Raw genomic sequence first — 19,418 nt, 5'->3', positions numbered from 1 at the left:
CCCGCAGATCTGGATAGGGATGGATGTTCAGTTTCCCACTGGGCCCCACTAGCACCATCCCAGCAAAAGCAGGGCACTGCCTCCCACTGTCATGCCTTGCCTCACTTCCAAAGGGTGGGGGTGGAAGTTCCATTCCCACTGCACCCTGCTGTGTGGCACCTTAGAAAGAAAAACAAACATACAGAAATGTACACATATCCTAAGAATGTGATCATAAGCTTGATGAATTTTCACAAACCGGAAATATGGGGGCATTTTAAGAATTTTCTTATTTCTTTGCATGTTCTTATAAAAATGTATCAAACTCTTTTTCTCTAGTAGCTCCCAGAATTATTTGCTCACTTATTGATTCTTTCTCTCCTTCTACCCTTTATATACCTCTCTCTCTTTTTAAAAAAAATGTAAATGTTTTTTAATTTATTTTGAGAGAGACAGAGACAGAATGAGAAAGAGAATCTCAAGCTGGCTTCACACAGTGTGGAGCCTGATGTGGGGCTTGATCCCATTAACCACAAGATCATGACCTAAGCTGAAATGAAAGTTGGATGATTAACTGGCTGAGCCACCCAGGTGCCCCATTTCTCTTTCTTTAGATTCATTCTTTCATTTCATTTATTTATTCATTTATTCCCATATTAATTTTCCTTCCTCCCATCCCTTCTCCCTCCCATCCATCCATCCATCCATCCATCCATTATTGAAGGAACAAGTATCCTCCCTCATCTTCTTTCCTGTGACTGTGGGGCAGCGAGCTTCTCTCCCCTAACATTCTGTGTTCTCTCTTTCTGTGGGGGGAAAGGCTGGAGGGGGCATGCCCCATGTGGGGTAAGGGGCTGGCTTATCTTGGGAGAAGTCCCTGAGGGGCTGGGCCAGAAGCAGCATAATCAGAAAGCCTCAGTCCATGCCCTGTTATAATCACTGATTTCCTTTGAGACCCTCTGGGCCTCAGTTTCCCTCATCTGTAATATGAAGGGTTTGACTTGGTCCTCTCTTTGACCCTGTGGCTCAGGTTGCCTATATTATTTTGGAGTTTCTCAGGAACTTCCCAGGAATGAGACAGGACACAGGGGGATGCCAGTTGAGTGGGGCCTATTCTGTGCCTTTGAGAGTGTCTGAGCACCTGCACCCAGCCTGTACTGCAGTCAGCACCTCCCCGGCTCTCATAGGCTGGGCTCTGAGGTCTGGGCTGGAGTAAGAAGGAACACGAGTGATATTTTGGGAGGATGAGTCAGCCCAAGTGTCAGTCTAGAAACGGGCCAGCTTGGCTCCACTGTTCTACTTCTCCGTGTGGGGGTGTGTGGCATGTGGAAGGAAGGGAGAACTCCAGCCTTTCTCCTCAGCCTGGGATGGGACCCAGGATACAGGGCATCTGGCCTCCAGGATGACCTAGAGGTCATCCAGTGCCTGATCCCCTTGTTTCATAATGAAAGAAGCCCAGGGAAGACAGAGACTTGCCAGACGTCACACAGTAAAGTTGATGACAGGCTCAGGACTGGGACCAAACCCGTTGCCTCCTTGTCTTGAACCCTTGGTCTGGTCACATGCTAATCATCAGTAAATTGGACTTGCTTTATCCTGAGAGGTGGGAACACAAGGCCTAGCCTGGGCCTTCACCCCCACAGGGTCTCCACCAGGAGTGACTTGCCCCACCTACTGCCTGTGAGGTGACCTCTCCTTGTGGCTAGGACAGTGCTGTTTTTTTTTTTTTAAATTTTAAATGTTTATTTATTTCTGAGAGAGAGAGAGAGAGAGAGAGGGGGAGAGAAAGAAAGACATAGAGTGCAAGCAGGGGAGGGGCAGAGAGAGAGGGAGACACAGGATCCAAAGCAGGCTCCAGGCTGTGTGCTGTCACCTAAGCAGAGGTTGATGCTTAACCAACCAAGCCACCCAGATGCCCCAGTGCTGGTTTTTAATGGGGCAGTACTGGTCAAGGGGTGGCTCCAGATCCCCCTTGCCCTCTTCCATATAATGTATGGTGCTCAGACTCTGGTCTGTAGCCTGGAGGTAACATTCCCAATGTCTGCTCCTGGGAAAAGCAGTGAATGTTGCAGGGAAAGGGAGCTCCATGTCACTAACTGTCCCCTGTCTTCCACATCACCAGGGTTCATGTCACTTCCATCACATGACTGAGGGTCTACTGGGCACTCTGGCTGGGGCTAGTGTCTAGGGAGCTCACAGCCTAGGGTGCGTGTGGAGCTGGCTGGGGGCAGGGGCAGGTGGACGATCGCAGCTCAGTGTGCTGAGTGGAGTCGTGACAGGTCCATGCAGGGGCTGGAGAAGCAGGGGAGATCCTGGGGGTGTCAAGGAGGGCTCCTCAAAGGGGAATGGGACTCGGCCAGAGGCAACATGTATATGTGTAGGGGTAGAAGAGAGGCTTTTTCTCAGTTGTGTATTTAGATGCTTATTTGCATATTTTAATCAGACCTCCAGATATTTTGCAATGGGAAGTGTGTTCAGGGTATCTGGGCTTTTACATTGCTGGGAATAGAAGAAGTTTAATTTATTAAGGGCCAGGAGGACCCTCAGTGACATTTTCATTGAGGAAATAGTGTCAAAATGTAATCGTCCATTCACCAAATCATGTGTTGAAAGTTTTAGGATATCAGTTTTTGAGATCTTGAGCTGCTTGCTGGGTAGACAAGGGCTGTCCTCTGTGGCTGTGGAGGGGACTACTTATCTGCTCTGTACAAGAGCCCTTTTCCCAGCTTGTGATTGTGCACAGTCCGTCAGTCCATTTAATTCATTCATTTCAAGTATTTATTCAATGCCTTCTAGGGTGGGCTGAGCCTCATGCCCTGTGTCGAGTGTAGGGAGACAATCACTCATGGTCCTTGTGTTCGGGAAACTCACAGAATGGTGGGGGACACCCCTATGGAGTCATAAGCTCACCAGAGACTCAGTGAGATGACAGGAAACATAGGGAGCGGCCGGAGACAGCCTCCTGCTCAAATTGGGTGGTTGGAGGGGTTCACACAGGGGTGGGCAGGATGCTGAGAAACGGGGGAAGCTCTGGGGCTGACTGGTCATTCTGGGCACCTGGACCACCCCTGGGCTTGAAAGGATTAGTGATAGGACTGCAGAAACGTAGCCGGCTGCCTGTCAGGAGCCGTGACCTTCCAGTGAGGGGCACAGCCAGCCCAGCACGACTGCGTAGGGCCGAAGCAGGGGGAATAGGACCCTGGCGCCCCCTCCCATCTCCCACTGGCCAAACCCAAGGGAGCCAGAAGGCAGGGAGCCTGGAGTGAAGGGGGAGAGAGGACCCTAGGGGAGTGGGAGATATCCTGCACACAGACTTGCTGCAGGAGGGGAAGCTTCTCCCAGGAAGGGTGCTGGAACTCTTTAGCAGTTTCCTGGTCCTTATGTAAAAAGTCCTGCACACCGGGCAGCTGAGAAGAGTGACAATTTATCGGCTCATCGTGCTGGAGCCCAGAAGTCCAAAATCAAGCTGTTGGCAGGGCCAGGTCCCCCCTGAAGGTGCTGGGGAAGGATGTTCCAGGCTTGCTTCCGGCTTTTGGTAGTTGGTTGGTTGTGGCAGCCTAACTCCAAACTTCCCATGGCATTCTCCCTGTGTGTGTGTGTGTGTGTGTGTGTGTGTGTGTGCATGCATGCATGCCTGCGAGCATGTGTGTATATATACATGTGTGTGCATGTGTGTATGTGCTCCTGCATGCATGTGTGTATATATACGCGTGTGCATGCACGTGTGTGTGTATATGTGTGTATGCACATGTGTATGTGTGTGAGTGTGTGCATACATGTGTGTATGTGTGTGTGCACATGTGTGGGCGCCTGTGTGGGCATGTGTGTGCTATACAGGGGGAGCTATTAAACAGAACCAAGAGTCCTGAGAGCCACGTGTTTGGGGATCTTTCAGGTGGCTTAGATGACGTTGAGATCTGGGGTCTCCTCCCTCACCCCCTTCACCTGTGCCCCGTAGGTTCCCACCCCTGGAACTCCTCTGCCTGTGCCCTGGAGACTCTTCTATCAGGAGTCCATCCAGGCTTTGTGGGGCTTGGTGCTTAAACAATTTGGGAGCTTCATTAAGAAAGAAGGCAAAATTAGATCTGAAAGTATTTATTAAGGATGATAAAAGAAATCACAACAAAGTACTGGGGCAGGGAATTCAAGTCCCTTTCTTCTGGGATCTCTTCAGACGAGTGACCAGAAAGCTTCCACAGGGCAGCCTGCCACCATGCCTCCACTCGCCCATCGGGGCAACTCTCCTGGCTCCTAGGGCCCCAGGCTGGGAGTCCAGCAACTTCAGTAGCTCCCACCCCTGCTGGCGCCTGGCCAGCTCCTTACCCTTTGGCTTCAGGTTGACACCACATCTCATGGCCCTCAGGCTCACTCTCATCACATGGTCATAGTAACCGTGAGCGTGTGACTCACCGAGTGCCTGTTCCTTGCCAACCAGTGCGAGTGCTTTCCGAGGGTCAAACACACCAGGAGGGCAGAGCTGTGCTCCTCCCTGCTTGGCACGTGGGGAAACTGGGGCTCTGAGAGCTTGTTTCTTGTCCAGGGTGACGCTGTGGCTGGGGTCAGATCCAGTCTGCCTCCAGGGCTCTGTTTCTCAAGGGCTGAGCCAACTGTACCTCCCTTATTATGGGTAATGTAGGCATGCAGTGGGGGTCTCCCTCCATCACTCGGCTCCCAAGGGCAAACCGTAGTCTCCCCTATTTCCAACATCTGGCAGAGAGCGGGGCGAAGCAGTCCTCAGGAGATACTTATGCTCAACTGTCCAGCGGGGTCAGGTTGGAGAGCAAGAGGCACAGGAAGAGACATGGTGGAAGGAAGACAGGATGGGGGCCAGGTTGGAGGAGCTTGTCGGAGGCGGTGCTAGGTGTGACCTTTTCCCAAGGACACTGGGAGCCACGAGGGGTGTCCAGCTGGGGTGTCCAATGGGGTGACCATTGGATCTGTATTTTGGAAGGTCTGACTCTCAGGCTGTGATGTGAGGATGGGTTTGTGGGGAGGCGCCCACCTGCCCTCTCCAAACAGAGCTCAGGGACGTGGAGGCCAAGCTCGTCCCGTCCCCACCCTGTCTGGCATCGCCACTGATGATTCACTCTCACGTACAAGTTATGAAACACGGGCCAGGGCTTGCCTTGCTGGGCTTCAGTTTTCCCATCTGTAAACTCGGGTTTCTTCACGCTTACCTCTCAGGGGGAATCCACTGCAAAGCACCCAGGAGCCTCTTCCTGCTGCTGGCTGCCACTGGTCCTGGTTGGGAGGAAGAACCTTCTTCCTGGGGCCTCTGCTAAAGGGAGCTCAGGAGCTCAGCTCACCATGCCAGCTTGCCCCCTGAGGGGCTGTGGATGGGAGCAGCCTCCCCGTGGAGCCCAGTGGGCCTGTGGGGTTCTGGCACGGGGCTGGTGCCTGCCATGGGGGATCTCCTCAGTGCTTATGGGCTGGCCCTCCTGGGCCCCTCATGAAGCGTGGTTAATGAAAGCTACTCCTTCCAGGGCCTCAGGAGAGGCCCCCACGGGCCTGCCCTCAGTGGTGTCTCAGAGAAGAGGAAAGAACCCAGGAAAGTGCTAGAAAGGCCAGGAGAGGTTTCAATCAGTAAACCCCGGACACGTTTGATTCAGTCAGCAGGGCCTCCGGATGTGTGAACAGCCTCCCGCCAGCTCTCCTGCCCTGTGTTACGTACGCCTGCCTGTTTTCTCTGTAAAGACCCTCGGGGATCTGCCTAGAAAACATCTTGGGTGAGTGGCTCTTTGCAGGGCTGCGTGAAGTCAATGAAGGCTCTGGCTCCCTCTGCCCCCACCCTGTGCCCCTTGGATGGTGAGGGTTAGAAGTGGGTAGGGTGAGGGGAGGGAGCAATTTTCATTCAAGGTAGGGCAATGTGAGCCTGGTGTTTCCGTCCAAGGGCAAGGGCCCAGTGAGGAAGCATGCATGGGCTACTCAAGTTCACATTTTCCGAAAGCTGGGGCAGTGAGATCTGGCTTGAAGAGGAGGCCACAGGCTTCCTGGTATGCGTGTGTTTCTGGGGAAGGGCGCTAACTGAGGTGGGGGGCCTATGATGGGCTGGACATAATCATAGTCTGTTACATACCCATTGTGGCTACCCTATCAAGGCAGTATTGTTACCCCCATTTTATAGATGAGGAGACAGAAGGTGAGGAAGGTTACGGACTGGCCAGAGGTCACACAGCTGGAAGAAGCAGGATCAGGATTCACAGCCAGTTCTGCCTCTTGCCAAGGCCTGGATGCTCACACGACCTGCCCTTCTGCGCCTAGAAACAGCTTGAGAGCTGAACCGGAATTGGGCCCACAGGCCACTACAGCAAAACCAGGGGTTCCTTGCCAGCGGTGTCCCAGCCCCAAGCCTGCCATGCATTCCCCTGCTGTGGTCACTACCCAGCGGGGCCCGGCTCTCTCTCTCCGGCAGCCCCCACAGGACAGGTTGGCCACTTGGGAGTGCCCAGTGCCCGGCTGGGCCCCAGGGGAAATGAGGCCAAGGGGAAATGTCTCCTGGCTCCTTCTCTCCCTCTTGCAGGAGCTGCGGGCTCCTTCAGAGCAGCGGTTGCTATGCAGCCTTGTTTATTCAAGGAGAGCGTGGTAGAGGCCGGCAGCGCACCAGCAGCAGGGCCAGGGGCCTGTCCTCTAGCCTGGGGCTGGCCAGGCGTGGGGCCGCCTCATCCTTGCACCCCTGGACTCCTGGGCCGCATCGTCTGTGGAGAGACCACAGAGCCTGGGCTTCTTCAGTGACAGGGGTTGGCCTCTGTGTGGAAAGGTGAGGAGGGGATGTGCGGGGGAAGGGGGTGGGGGATGGGTCAGCCCACCAGGAGTCCTTGGAGGGGTGTTGAGGACCCGACCTGGAGCCAGGACAAAGGGCACCGATGGATAGAGGCTGTGGGACTGTGGGGGCGGTCCCTTCCTCTCTCTGGAGCCTGCTGCTCTCTGAGCCTGTGAGCCAAGAAACAGGCTGCCCTTTCCTGCTGGCCATGGCCGCTGGCAGAGCTCCCCGTTTGGGGGTAAGCCCCACTCCCTGGGGCTGCCGAGAGCGAAGGTGCCAGAGGGGTAAGGAAGGCTCTGTGTTAGGGGCCACCTCTCCAGGACAAAGGCCCACACTGGCTGGGGACCTTGAGGAGCACAAGAAGGGACTGTATGGCCAGTGCTCTGTGGGTGCAGTGCTAAGGGGGGTCACAGAACACAGGGCACCCAGTCCCACCAGCAGGGATGTGTAGGGCTGTAACCAAACCGGTCCTTTTTGTTTTTTAAAGTTTATTTATTCTGAGAGAGAGAGAGACTGTGTGTGTGAGTACACAAGCAGGGGAAGGGCAGAGAAAGAGGGAGAGAGAGAGAATCCCAAGCAGGCTCTGTACTGCAGAGCCCAAAGCGGGGCTTGATCTCATGAACCCTGAGATCATGACCTGAGCCAAAGTGAAGAGTCAGAGGCTTGCGGTGCCTGGGGGGCTCACTTGGTTGAGATCTGACTCTTGATTTCAGCTCAGGTCATGATCCCAGGACTGTGGGATCAAGCCCTCCTTGGGCTCCACACTGAGCGTGGAGCCTGCTTGGGAATCTCTCTCTTCCTCTGCCCCTCTCCCCTGCTTGTGCTGCCTCTCTCTTTAAAATGAAAAATAAAAATAAAAAAGGACCTACTTCAGGGTCGCCTGTTGTCCTCAGGGCCACCTCACAGGCACCTGACTCTGCTCATCTGCATGGATGCTTGGAAATTTATTGCTTGTTGCATACTCAACCTCTTGTCAACAGAAAGATGTATAAAACTCATGAATTGTTTAAGGTAGAATTATAGGGGAGGCAGCGTGGCTCAGTCACTGACTCTTGATTACGACTCAGGTCATGATCTCATGGTCGTAGGATTGAGCCCTGTGTTGGGCTCCGTGCTGAGTGTGGATCCTGCTTAGGATTCTCTCTCTCTGTTGCTCTCTACTCCTGCCCCACTCGTGCTCTCTCTCTCTCTCTCTCTCTCAAAAAAAAAAAAAAAGAAAAGAAAAGAAAAGAAAATGTTTTTTAAGTAGAATTTGTGAATGTGTAGCCACTACTGCCCAGGTCGGGAAATAGACGCCCACTTAGGCAGCCTCCCGAAGCCTCCCCCACAGGCCCCTTCCTTATGGAAGCCACCTCCCTTCCCCTTCTGCTAGGGTTAACTGTATTCTCATTTCCCCCGGCTTTTCCATAAAGTTTCACCATCTTTGTGTGCATGTCTAGGGTGTTTAATTTGGTCTTCTTTTGAACTTCATAGAAACAGAATGGCACCCTATGGAATCTTCTGTGCCTGGCTGGCTTCTTTCAGTAAACAAGACACCGTGGGGCCACCCAGGGCGTTGAGGGGAGTAGTAATTTGTTCATTTTCATTGCCGTGGAATATTCCACGGCATGAATACCCATAACTCTTTTCTCCAGTTTCCTGTTGGGCATTGGGATTGTTTCCACATTTTGGCCATTGCCAAATCAGAGCTGCTGTGGACGTTCTCATACTTCTTTCTTGGTTCACACATGTGAGGTTTTCTCCAGGACAGGTGCCGAGGAGCAGACTTGCGGGGTATAGATAGGGCTTGCACATCTTTAGTACCTAAGCCAGGCTGCTTCTCTCCGTGCCCGTGCTTGTGTCCCCCTCGCCAGCTGTGCGTTGGAGCTCCGGCCACTCTTGGTCTCACCAACACTTGGTGTCGTCCATCCAGAGGCTTAGTTGTTGGCGATCTTGGCCGACTGACACAAGTGTTCTGACTGACTAGCACTTCTCTGGTCAGGATTTGGGACTTGCCTTGCCGCTTTCTTACTCCCCACTTTCCTCTCTCTGGGGGAGGCCCCTTTCCCCTGGTCTCCTTGCTCAGCATCGTGCTGTTTCCCAGCCTCCTCCGTTGTTCTCTCTGCTCTCCAGGCCCATCTGTCTCTAGACTAGACCGGGCTCCAGGGCAGCGATCTGGAAGTCTGATATTTCCACTGTGTCTGTGCTTCAAAACCTCTGGTGTTGGGCCCAACTTGCATCCCTTCTTGGGCCTTGGCTTTCCTTTCAGTAAAAAGGACAGAAGAACATGGCCCTCCACAGAAACCATCTCAGTTTCCCAGGCAAAACCTGGCACACGTTCTGGAGAGGCACCTGTAAGATTCGAGCTTTTGGTCAAGCAGAGTCCTCTTTCTCCCGGGGCCGTTGGAAAAGGACAGAGCTGGTGGTCTGAAGCCTGCTGAGCTTCTTACGGGGAGACCTTTGTCAAGAGCCACTTCCTGGAATGTGACAGACATTTAGACACTGGGCATGGCCAACACAAGCTTGCCGAGATGCTGAGTGGAAGAGGTGTTTATTTCTTCTCAGCCCTTTCTGGTCCTCTCGTACCTGTAAGTGTTCACAGACTGTGGTTTGATGACTGGAGCTCCAACTACTGGGTGGGAGTCCCTGAGCCAGGAAACCTTGCAGAGAGCCTTCCTGGGGCAGTGGACCAGGCCACTTTGCATAAGACTTCAGCACTAGGATCAAGCTCTTGGACGACTCACACCTTGATGGGGGAGGTTTCAGGGTGGGAGGGCAGAAGGTTCCAAGTCTCAGCCAGTGGCTGTGTAACTTCAGGCACGATTGACACGGTGGCACCCGGCCCCACCAGGAAACGTAGTCCTCCTCAGGAACCCCTTGTCCTGGCTCCGACCAGGCACCGCAGTCCGAGGCACTGCACCAACCATTTTGGGGAGGCCTCGGTGGGAGGGTGGAGGAGGAAGCTGAGGACCTTGTCAGCTGGTGGCCAGTGTGATGCCTGCAGGGATATGACCCCTGGGTAGGCTTAGGCTCTTGCCGGCCCTGGGTGTGTCATACAGCCCGACCCCACATTAACCCCTTATTTGCCAGCCAGGAGACTAGATTACCTTCGAGGTCACTTACAGCTCACAGTTTAGTGACAGGAGAAGCAGATGAAGGCACCCCTTGTCCACACAAGGTGAAGCTTCATTGAATTACTAGCATGTGTTCTGATCTCTAATTTATATTAGCATCAAGATGATACACAAAAGTGGGGCAGACTCAGAAGGTTTTGAATTTTGTAAATTTATGGATATATTACACACCCTTTCCACTAGGGCCACCACTTGCACATACAGTGCCTTTGTGTGAGTTAGAAAAAGACATCTCTTTATCAAGACACTTTACTTCTATTTGTCAGAGAAGGGCAATAAACGTGCAAATTTGTGGTGACTGCAGTGTGAATGGGGTCCCCTTAATTGTGATGCCTTGTGAAGTGCCCAACCTGAACAACCACACAGGGCAGCCCTGCTTGTCCCCTACTGTCATTGTCTTCCAAACACAGCTTAAATAAAACTTTTTCTCACCCATAGGCTTTCCCATGTCTTCTAGACCAATGATTCATATCAGAATTCCTGGGAGGTGGGGGCTGTTTTGAATGTCACAGCCCTAGATATAAATGCAGCTCTCCCCTTCCACCCTCTGTTTCCCCTCACCCCCAACACACACCGTAAACTATTGGAAGGCAACATTCCTTAGCTGCATTAGCAATAAACATGGCTGAGAAGTTCTCTTGACCATGAAATCCACACTGCCCCAGAAAGTCATTAAGACACGGGCACTAAGTAGCTGCCTCCTTAACAGACTCTGTTCTGGTGAGAAGGGATCTCTTGGAGCATTTCCCAGCAAGGTGATAGATACTTGAGCTGCTCTTCTAAGTGTCCTGCCCCAGCCTGTCTGCTGCCTCCTGCTTACCCCAGAAAACTTATGCGATGAAGGACATCCACCAGGTGGCACCTCCATTTTGCCACCCAGCCTCAGCCAGGCCACCGTAGCTTCGTGCCCCAGAAACTTTCAAACAGGGCATTTTCCCCTCTTCTTGCCCATCTTAACACGCACACTAAAATAGTTATTAAACAATAGTATCTGTAACCACTGTTTGTTGAATACCTGCTTAGGGGTGGGACAGTATGAAATGCTTTTCATATTTTTTTGAATACTCTCAGTAACCTTGTGAGACAGGTGTTACTTTTTTCCTTTTGCAGTGAAACGGAAGCTCAGAGGGGTTAGTAATGTGTTGTATGTGAAGTCTTGTAACTAGCAGGGGAAGGAATCTAACACAGGGCTGTTGACTCCTGAGTGCGCGCTGTGAAATACCATGTTCTTCTGTCTCCAGGAGCAGAGATTGTCAGCCCTGAGGCCTTCACTTACCTCGATGCAACTACTTAACCTTTCTGAGCCTCCGTCTTCTTATGTACAAAACGAGGACAATAATATCTGCCTTGTTGCTCTATTTCAAAAGTTAAATGGCGTGATATTTGCCAGCACCTAGCTCAGCACCTGGTGCATAACAACATGGAACTGAGAAATGTTAGTCTCCTTCCCTTGTTTCTTCTCAATGAGACTGTCTGTGAAGATGTGCTTTCATGTTGATTTCTCCATTCTTGCATGCTGCAAACGGTTATGGAACTCTTATTATGTGCCAGGCGCTGTGTTTGGCACTTTGTCTGCATTTCTTTACATTCCTGTGGGCCTGCTAGCTGATGCACCTGCTACTGTCTCGAGACAGAGGGTTACAGGAGTACTGACCCCCCTGATCCCATTACGGCAGGGAGGTGGCATCTGTAATCAGTGGGTTTAGCTTCAAAGCTGGTGAAGGGGCCCGGGGAAGGGGGCACTTATGGTGGACTGGGGGGGACACGTCATCTGTGAGCTGCCTTCCTGCTGGCCCACGTGCCAGTCACGTCTGGAGGCAGGAGCCTGAGTGGGAGCACTTGGGCACTCCTGGTGTGTCTGGTGGGTGCAGGGATCAGTCTCCTGGTTTTGGTGGAGATGGCTCCTGGGGCTACGAACCTCAGGGGTCAGATACTGTCATTTCTCTCCTCAAAAAGTCTTTTTTTAAAAAAAATGTTTATTTTATTTTTTGAGACAGAGAGAGACACAGCATGAGCAGGGAAGGGGCAGAGAGAGAGGGAGACACAGAATGTGAAGCAGGCTCCAGGCTCTGAGCGGTTAGCACAGAGCCTGGCGTGGGGCTCGAACTCACGAACTATGAGATCGTGACCTGAGCCGAAGTCGGACGCTTAACCGACTGAGCCACCCAGGCACCCCTCTCCTAAAAGTCTTTAGAGTTTCCTTTACCGGCAGAGCACACCCCGACTCTGACAGAATGCTGCAGGTCCCCACATATCGGCCCTCATCTGCCTTCCCAGCCCCGGGCCCTCCTGCCAAATCCCACACTCACAGTCCTTTCCTCCATGTTTCGGCTCAGACTGTCTTCTCGGCCTGGGAGGCCTTTTCCCTCCGCGTCTGAACCCTGCCTCCTTCCAGGCCCGACAAGGATGCAGCTTTCGTGTGGAGGGTGTCCAGGCGCCTAGTCAGACAGCACTGCTGGTCTCCCATGTGCCCATCTCTGCCCGGGACCCACCCCTGGCATCGTGGTGGGTGCGAATTCACAGCACAGCATCCCAGGTGAGAACGGCGGGAGGGCCCGGCCAGGCTAGTTGGAGCCGCTGCCTCTACGGACACGTGTGTCTCCTCCACCTGAGGGGCACACGCGTCACCTGGGTCTGTCTTGTAAGGACAGAGGGCTGACCCATCATAAATATATTAAAACATTTTTTTTTAATATTTATTTCTTTTTTTGAGAGAGAATGTGAGTTGGGGGGTGGGTAGAGAGAGAGAGGGAGACAGAATCTGAAGCACGCTCCAGGCTCTGAGCTGTCAGCACAGAGTGCGACACAGGGCTCGAACTTACGAACGGTGAGATCATGACCTGGGCCGAAGTTGAACGCTTAACCTACTGAGCCACCCAGGCACCCCCGTCATAACTTTAAAGAGAGCTTATGGGCAGGGGAAGGGAAAGGAAGAGGTCACACCTGATGCTACTGACCATCTACCAGCAATGGTGCTGAATTACTTTTGCACATGACTTCCCTTAATCCTGACAGAACCTTTTGGTAGGACGGTTTTTCAGATGAAGAAACCAAAGCTCAGAGGAATTAGGGAACTTTCCCAAGTTAATATGAGAGGGGCAAGGGTCAGTTACCAAGTTAACCCAGCTGTGTCTTGCCTCAAGGCCAAAGATCTAGGTGTCCCAACGTGGGCTTTCAGGAGCATACTGGGTAGGGGTGTGGGCTGGGAGGGGTGCCTGTCTGAGGCCTCTCTGCAGAGAGAGAATGTTTCGGTGGGGGACAATTTGGGGTTCCAAACCTAGGTTTGTTTGCTCTGCCGTCTTTCCCTTACTCCCTTTCTGTACCCACCGTGACATTTGACACCACTGTTCCCACCCAGCATGTCTGAGGAGGTGAGAACTCTGACTTATCAGAACCTGTGTCTCTCAGAAGTCTCTAAAAGGAGGAATGGGTAGTGTCACAGCCACACGAAGGAAGCTGCTCGTGCAGTAGCCCCTGGAAGAGGGGGCAGGAGGGGCTGCATCTTAGGATCGGGGGCCCATCCCCTCCCGGGCCTCTCTGCTCTGACCCCTCCTCAGAGCCTCTGCCTTGCCCTCCTGTCTAAGTAAGTGCTCTTACTTAGCCCGGCTCGGCCCAGCTCCCTTGGGAGCAAAGTGGACGTGGAATGGGGCATGGGCTCCCTGTAGGCTGTGCAAAGCACAGGGGTGATTGGGATTTTGTCCCTGGGGCTGACATTCTTTACTGGGCCAGTCTTTGCTTCGTTTCCTTTCCACTTGAAACCTGAGTCCCTTCTGCCACCTTTCTTCATTCCTGTGGTGCCAGTCACCATGGAACCTCTGTAGCCACAGGTTTAGTGGAAAGAGCAGACAATGGTCAGTTACCTTGGGCCACTCCATTCCATGAGGTGGAAAACTGAGATTGAGGGTGGAGGAGTCAGCCATCTTGGGCAATCCAGAGCCTCAGGGAGTGAGGACAGAATCCTGGTCCCCAGAACCCATTGGCTATTAGCCCTTTAGGTCAGGGGTTGGCTGTTCCAATAAGGAATAGTCACTCCTTGGTGCCCAGAACAGAACAGTGCAAGGTGCAAATGTGGGCTCAGTGAATTGTATCTTGGTCAGGGGCTAAGTACGGTCCAGGCTAAACCTCAAAGCTTTGTCTACATTTGAGCTGGAATTTCGGATCTTGGTTTTTACAGTTTGCAAATGGATTTTTAAGTTCCCACCAGGTCATGGGTCTACATGATTTTCCCAGAGAGGGGCCACCCATTGTTCTCACATAAGACATAAGGCATGGTTGTTTGTCCATATGCAGCTGTGGCCACCTCCCCTTGAGCAGGAGATCCTGCATGTAGACCCTGAGAGCCTAAGGGGTCATATGTGTAGATACAGGCAGGGGCAGGCCTACGAGGGGGTCTGCCTGCTGGGGTGCCCTGGCAAGCTATGACGTGGATTCAAGTTTCCTTTCTGTACTGCGGGTGTCCCTCTGGGCACAGAGTAATGTCAGCTGTCTTGGCCAATGGCCGTTCTGCCCGCTGAGGAGCTTGTGGCGAGTGGGGAGGGGACTGTCTGGTTCAGAAGGCCCTTTGCAGTAGAGCTGGCCACTGAAACTTTTCTCATCTGTAGTCTCAGGCAGCTCCAAATCTTTTCTTTAGCTTCTTAGTGAGTGATCCCTTTGGGGAAACTGAGGCAGCAATAACCACTTTGACAGCATAAGGTGAGAAACAGGGCTGAGATCCCCTTAGACAGTGAATCTGGGGGCACCAGTGTGGCTCAGTAGGTTGAGCTTCTGACTCTTGATTTCGTCTCAGGCCATGATCTCATGGTTTGTGAGTTCAAGCCCTGCAATGGGCTCTGCACTGCCAGTGAGGAACCTGCTTGGGATTTTCTCTCTCTCTCTCTCTCTCTCTCTCTCTCTCTCTCTCTCTCTGCCCTTCACCTGTTCGCATGTGCTCTCCTCTCCCTCTCTCAAAATCAATAAACTTAAAAAAAAAAAAAAAAGTGAATCTGAACTACAGCCCAGTGGTTCTCAATCCTGTTTGAACATCAAAATCACTCAGGAGTTAAGAAAAAGAAACCAAACAGATCCCTGTGGGCTGCTCCCTAGAAGACTAATTCAGCAGGAGCCGGAGGTGGGGCCTTGGAATCTGTCATTTTATCAGTTCCCAGTCGATTCTGATTTGCAGCCAAGGTCGAGAACAAGGGCTGCAGCTAAATACCACTTTTCTGCTTATAATTCATGAAGAAAGCCTCTGCTCTGGTTAGATATGGCAGCAGGAGTCTGTGGGGCCTGCGGCTCTCACTGTCCCCAAAGCCTGGGCTCTAGCTTATTTGCTTTAATTCAGTTGTGGATGGTCTGTCCCCGTCTGGAACATTCCTGCCGGGCTTTGCTGGAAGCAGCCGCCTTGCCAATCTCTTGAGTGTGCCTCTTTGCCGGCTGACTGGGGCAAGGGGCAGGGTGTTGAGACCAATGTCCACCACATTGCTTGGGAGAAATGCTGTACCTCACGTACATTCTCAGCTGTGTGTCACTACCTTGCGGCCAGATGCTTATCTTAGTGGTCAGCAGAAGTAGGTCAGGGAGTTGCGAGGAAAATGCTCCTCAGAGCTTGAGGACGTAAGCAATGAGACCAGGCAGAGGCTGGGCTGGAACCTCTGTTTGGGCCAGAAGCGTTGCTAGGAGCTGCTGTGCCCTCTGGGGCCTGAGTGGGGACGGTGGCAGGCTGGCTTCCAGACGGGAGGCTGGTTTTCTCACTTCCTGAGTTGGGATTTGCTGCTCAGCAAAAGGAAGCTGGCCCTGTATCTTGCCCTGTTCCCAGATGATATCTCGAGGGAGTTACTCCAGAGTGCAGATTGGGACATGTGGCCTTTACCCCAGATTTTATCACTGATCAGCCCTGGCCATCCACCTCACTGCCTGTCAGGGTAGAAATGGGTCGGTCACCTTTCGCTCAGCAAAGACTATAAACTTGTGTAAAGTGGCAGAGTCTCTGGTGAGACCCTTGTCCCATGGAAAGAGAATGAGGTTAGGTCAAGAGCAAGAGCTGACAACACCCCAGAGTTTGAGGGAGACCAGGAAGAGGCCTGAAGTAGTCAAGCAGTTGGCCACAGGACAATGAAATGACTCTCTGACAGAAGTTTGGCTTGGTCAGTGAGGTGAGATTGAGGGCCAAGAACTTCATGCAGATGGAGACTGGCACATCCTGAGAGAAAACTAGAGAGCTGGTTCTGGGAGACCCCGCCAGACGTCTGAGGGACGGGCAGAGTCATAAATCTCGACATTTGTCGTGAGGGCAGCTGGCGGAGAAAATGAGTTTTTGAAGAAAATAGAAACTAATGGAGAAAGAGAGCATCAGACTCTGCCTTGATAAATTCTACCTTCCCCAGAGACCCTAAGGTGTCCCTGTCAAAGCCACAAATGAATCCAGGTTGGTGGGTTTTGGTGACACTCTTCATAGCCAACTTTGGTCACAGTCTTGTGGCCTTGGCAGTTGGAATGTTGCAAGCGTCTAAGACAGTCAGAATGTCAGAAAAGAGGTGTCCTTTCGTTCAGCAGCAGATTTCTTCAGTATAAGAATATTTCAATTCCTGATGGGCTTCCTGCAAAGTGGTTTAAAAAGTGTGCTATTTGGGGGTACCTGGGTGGCTCAGTCTGATTCTTGACTTCAGCTCAGGTCATGATCTCACAGTTTGTGAGATCGAGCCCCAGATTAGGCTCTGCACTGACACCATGGAGCCTACTTGGAATTCTCGCTCTCTCTCTCTCTCTCTCTCAAAATAAAGAAATAACCATTTAAAAAAATGTTTGTAAAAATGTTTGTTACTTGTTCTCACTTCACTCAGCTGCTCCCTACCATAGGTCTCTGGATGTTACAAGCTGTGGACCTCTGGATCCCCAAGGACTGCGTTCACGGCCCAGGAAGTAGCGGCTGCCTCTGGACAACCTCCCAGGCACCTTCACTGATAGGGGCATGGGCACCCGTGATGCTGTCCCCCCAGGTACGGGGCTGCACTCTGCCTGGGAGATGTAGCCAGGCAGGTGGCCATGCCTTCCTACCCTTGCCCAAGGCTCTCTGCCGGCTGTGCTGGCTCTCCATACTCAGCTTCTTGTCTGGGGCCTCCCTAGCCTAGGGAAAGGCTCGGAGTATTCTAGAAACTTGTCTGGGCTTTGCCTCCACTCTGTGCTGGTGGGCTGGCTGAGGAGCTGACCTGTTTTGCGGAGGGAGCACATGGATGGCCAGAGGACATGTGGCTGGGCCTCAGGGTGTCTCTGTCTCCTCAGCTGACAGGGCAGGATAATGGGAACAGTGTGCCCAGCTCAGTGTCAAGAGATGGGGTTCCAGACCTACTGAATGAGCCTCAGTTTCCTTTGGAGGGTGAAGGGATCTATAGGTCCTGCCATGGGTGGAAGGGGTGCTGGTGAGGTGGAGAGCTGCTTTTCCCTCGGGAGGGGGGGTTGGAACAGGGGCCCTGTGGTGCCTTGAGAGGAGTGTAGAGGACCCCAGAATGTCAGAGTAGTTCAGGAAATAGGTCATGACCTAGGGGCAGAGCACCCTGGGACTTTGCTATATTAATGAGAAAACAAATGCGTAATTTAGTGCCACTTTCAGATCCCGTCGGACATTAGATTCTCGTGGGGAAGTGGGAAGTACTGAAAACTTAAGAAAAACCTAGAAATCTAGAAATAGAATGAAGATGTGACTATGTGAACCCATAGTCCTTTCTAACTCCTTTGTTTTACCAACCTGGGGACTGAGACTCAGGCTAACTTATTTCCTCAAGGTCACACAGCAGACAGAAACAGGAAGGAACAGACGCCCGACTCCCGGTCCTGTGACCTTCCACCCTGGGGGTGGGTATGCTGGGTTGTGGTGGGTTAGGGCCCCCTGGATGGTCCTGAGATGTGCCTAGGAGGAGTCATGGAGGCACAGGACTAATGATTCAGCTTGCGGACACTTAAGCTCCTCCTGAGTGCAGGTCCTCAAAAGATGAATAGGACATGATCCCTGTGCCTGAGTGCGGCAGGGCTGCGAGGGGAGAGGCAAAGAGAGGGGAAGGTAAGATGGGGCATGCCTGGGCTACTGTGGGGGCACAGGGGGGAGGCAAGGCTTCTCAAAGTACTGGGTGCTCAGTTGAGGCTCCCCCTCCTCACTTCCTGCGTCTCTGCTCAGGGCCCCTCTCCTTGGGCTCCCAATCCCACACTGTCACTGCTTGTTACTCATTGTCTCCCCGACCTGCCTTCGGGCCTTGCCCAGGACTGTATCACCAGGGACTGGGGGACAGAGTCCCTGACAGACAGCGTTTGATGAATATCCGCAGTAGGGATCAATCAGATCAATTTGCTGAGTTGGGGAGGTTTAGGAGAAGATGCAGGGTCAGTGCAGGATGAGGTGCTGGAGGACTCCCAGGGGAGGGTTGTTGAGCAGGTAATTGGATGCTCTGCCCTGCCACTGTGGGGAGAGGTCAGGGCCAAAGCCACAGGTCAGGGGGTTACCGCATGAGGGTGACAATTAAAGGCGTGGCGCTGAGGAGCGGCTCATGAAAGCAGCTAGTGTGAGATGTGCAGTGGACAGAGGCAGGGCAGGGGTGTGGAGGAGGGGAGCCCTGAAGGAGGCTAAGAAGGTATGGAGTGGTTAGGTGGGGCTGGGGAGCTGGAGCAAAGCTGGATGGAGAAGACAGGTGAGTGTGAGAAGTGGGGATCCAGGGCTGGGAAGAGTGGGGTGGTGGGCTTTGGTGGGGATTGTGGTACCGCGGCCGGCTGGGGGTGGGGTGGCGGGCCCCCCTTTGTGGACCAGGCTCTGGTTTGGGGGAAGGGCCACAGAGACCCCCAGGGGCAGAGTGCTCCAACAGTCTGTTCCCCAGTCCTGGACTCGGTGCACGCTAAGGTGACGCTCTTCCCATGCTTCTGTCCCCAGCCAAGGTTCTGGCCCCCGTGGCCGTGTACCGTGGGAGTGTCCCTCGGACCAGTGCCGGGCCCCGCACACTTCCGGGCGGAAGCAGTGACTCCAGGCTTCGGACTTATGGAGAAGGTGAGGTTGGGGGACTTGGCCTGCTGACTCGGTCACACCAGATGGCCTTCCAGTGCCCTGAGTGGCCTCTCTGGGGACTTGGGGCAGAGAACTGGAGTTCCACCAGCAGCTGCCTGATGAGGACCAGTGACCAGAGAGCAGGGCATGGGCCTCATCTTGGAGAGAGGACAGGAGTTTGTTTGGATGTCTGGCTGTGTTCTCCAGCTACTGGCAGAGGCTGTCTTTACTGTGGTCCCTGCTGCAGATGCCCCTTGGCTTTAGGTGGATCCTTTAATTCTGTGCTTCCGAGGATGAGGTGCACAGAGAGGGGTCCGCAGGAACAAGGAAGTGGGGATCTCAGCATGTCCCTCACTCTCCTCAGGACCCAAGGAGAATCCATGTGCCCCGGAAAGACCGGGTCCGCTGTCCCCTGCGTGGGCATTCAGCATGCAGGGCGGTGGTGGGGAGGTGGACACCTCTAGAGGGACAGAAGCTGGAGCGGTGATTTTCAGGACACTCATTCAGATTCCTGGCCACTTTCTGCTCTAACTTCCAGCAGCAGACCCCCCTTTTCTGCAGAGCT

The 19,418-nt window shown here is 53.0% G+C and overlaps 1 protein-coding gene across 7 annotated transcripts in view; it reads left to right on the top strand.

Annotated features, from left to right (window-relative positions):
• The window catches only part of TOGARAM2 (TOG array regulator of axonemal microtubules 2), a 76,669-nt gene that overhangs the window by 19,772 nt on the left and 37,479 nt on the right, over window positions 1-19,418 (top strand). The window contains exons 2-7 of one of the 7 annotated variants that reach the window (XM_053201058.1): window positions 5,589-5,705; window positions 6,104-6,405; window positions 6,500-6,736; window positions 12,248-12,388; window positions 16,687-16,826; window positions 18,743-18,856. In XM_053201058.1, the coding sequence (XP_053057033.1) occupies window positions 16,799-16,826; window positions 18,743-18,856 (142 nt within the window). In that variant the 5' untranslated portion in view covers window positions 5,589-5,705; window positions 6,104-6,405; window positions 6,500-6,736; window positions 12,248-12,388; window positions 16,687-16,798. Of the gene's footprint in view, window positions 1-4,729; window positions 5,706-6,103; window positions 6,737-11,878; window positions 12,389-16,686; window positions 16,827-18,392; window positions 18,507-18,742; window positions 18,857-19,418 lie in introns of those variants that run through there. The other 6 variants (XM_053201060.1, XM_027033468.2, XM_053201059.1 and 3 more) reach the window with 6 other exon arrangements.

Source organism: Acinonyx jubatus, chromosome A3 (genome assembly GCF_027475565.1).
Source record: "Acinonyx jubatus isolate Ajub_Pintada_27869175 chromosome A3, VMU_Ajub_asm_v1.0, whole genome shotgun sequence".
Taxonomy (NCBI): Eukaryota; Metazoa; Chordata; class Mammalia; order Carnivora; family Felidae; genus Acinonyx; species Acinonyx jubatus.
The sequence above is the reverse complement of the archived record's forward strand: the minus strand, read 5'-3'. Positions and strand labels throughout refer to the sequence as shown.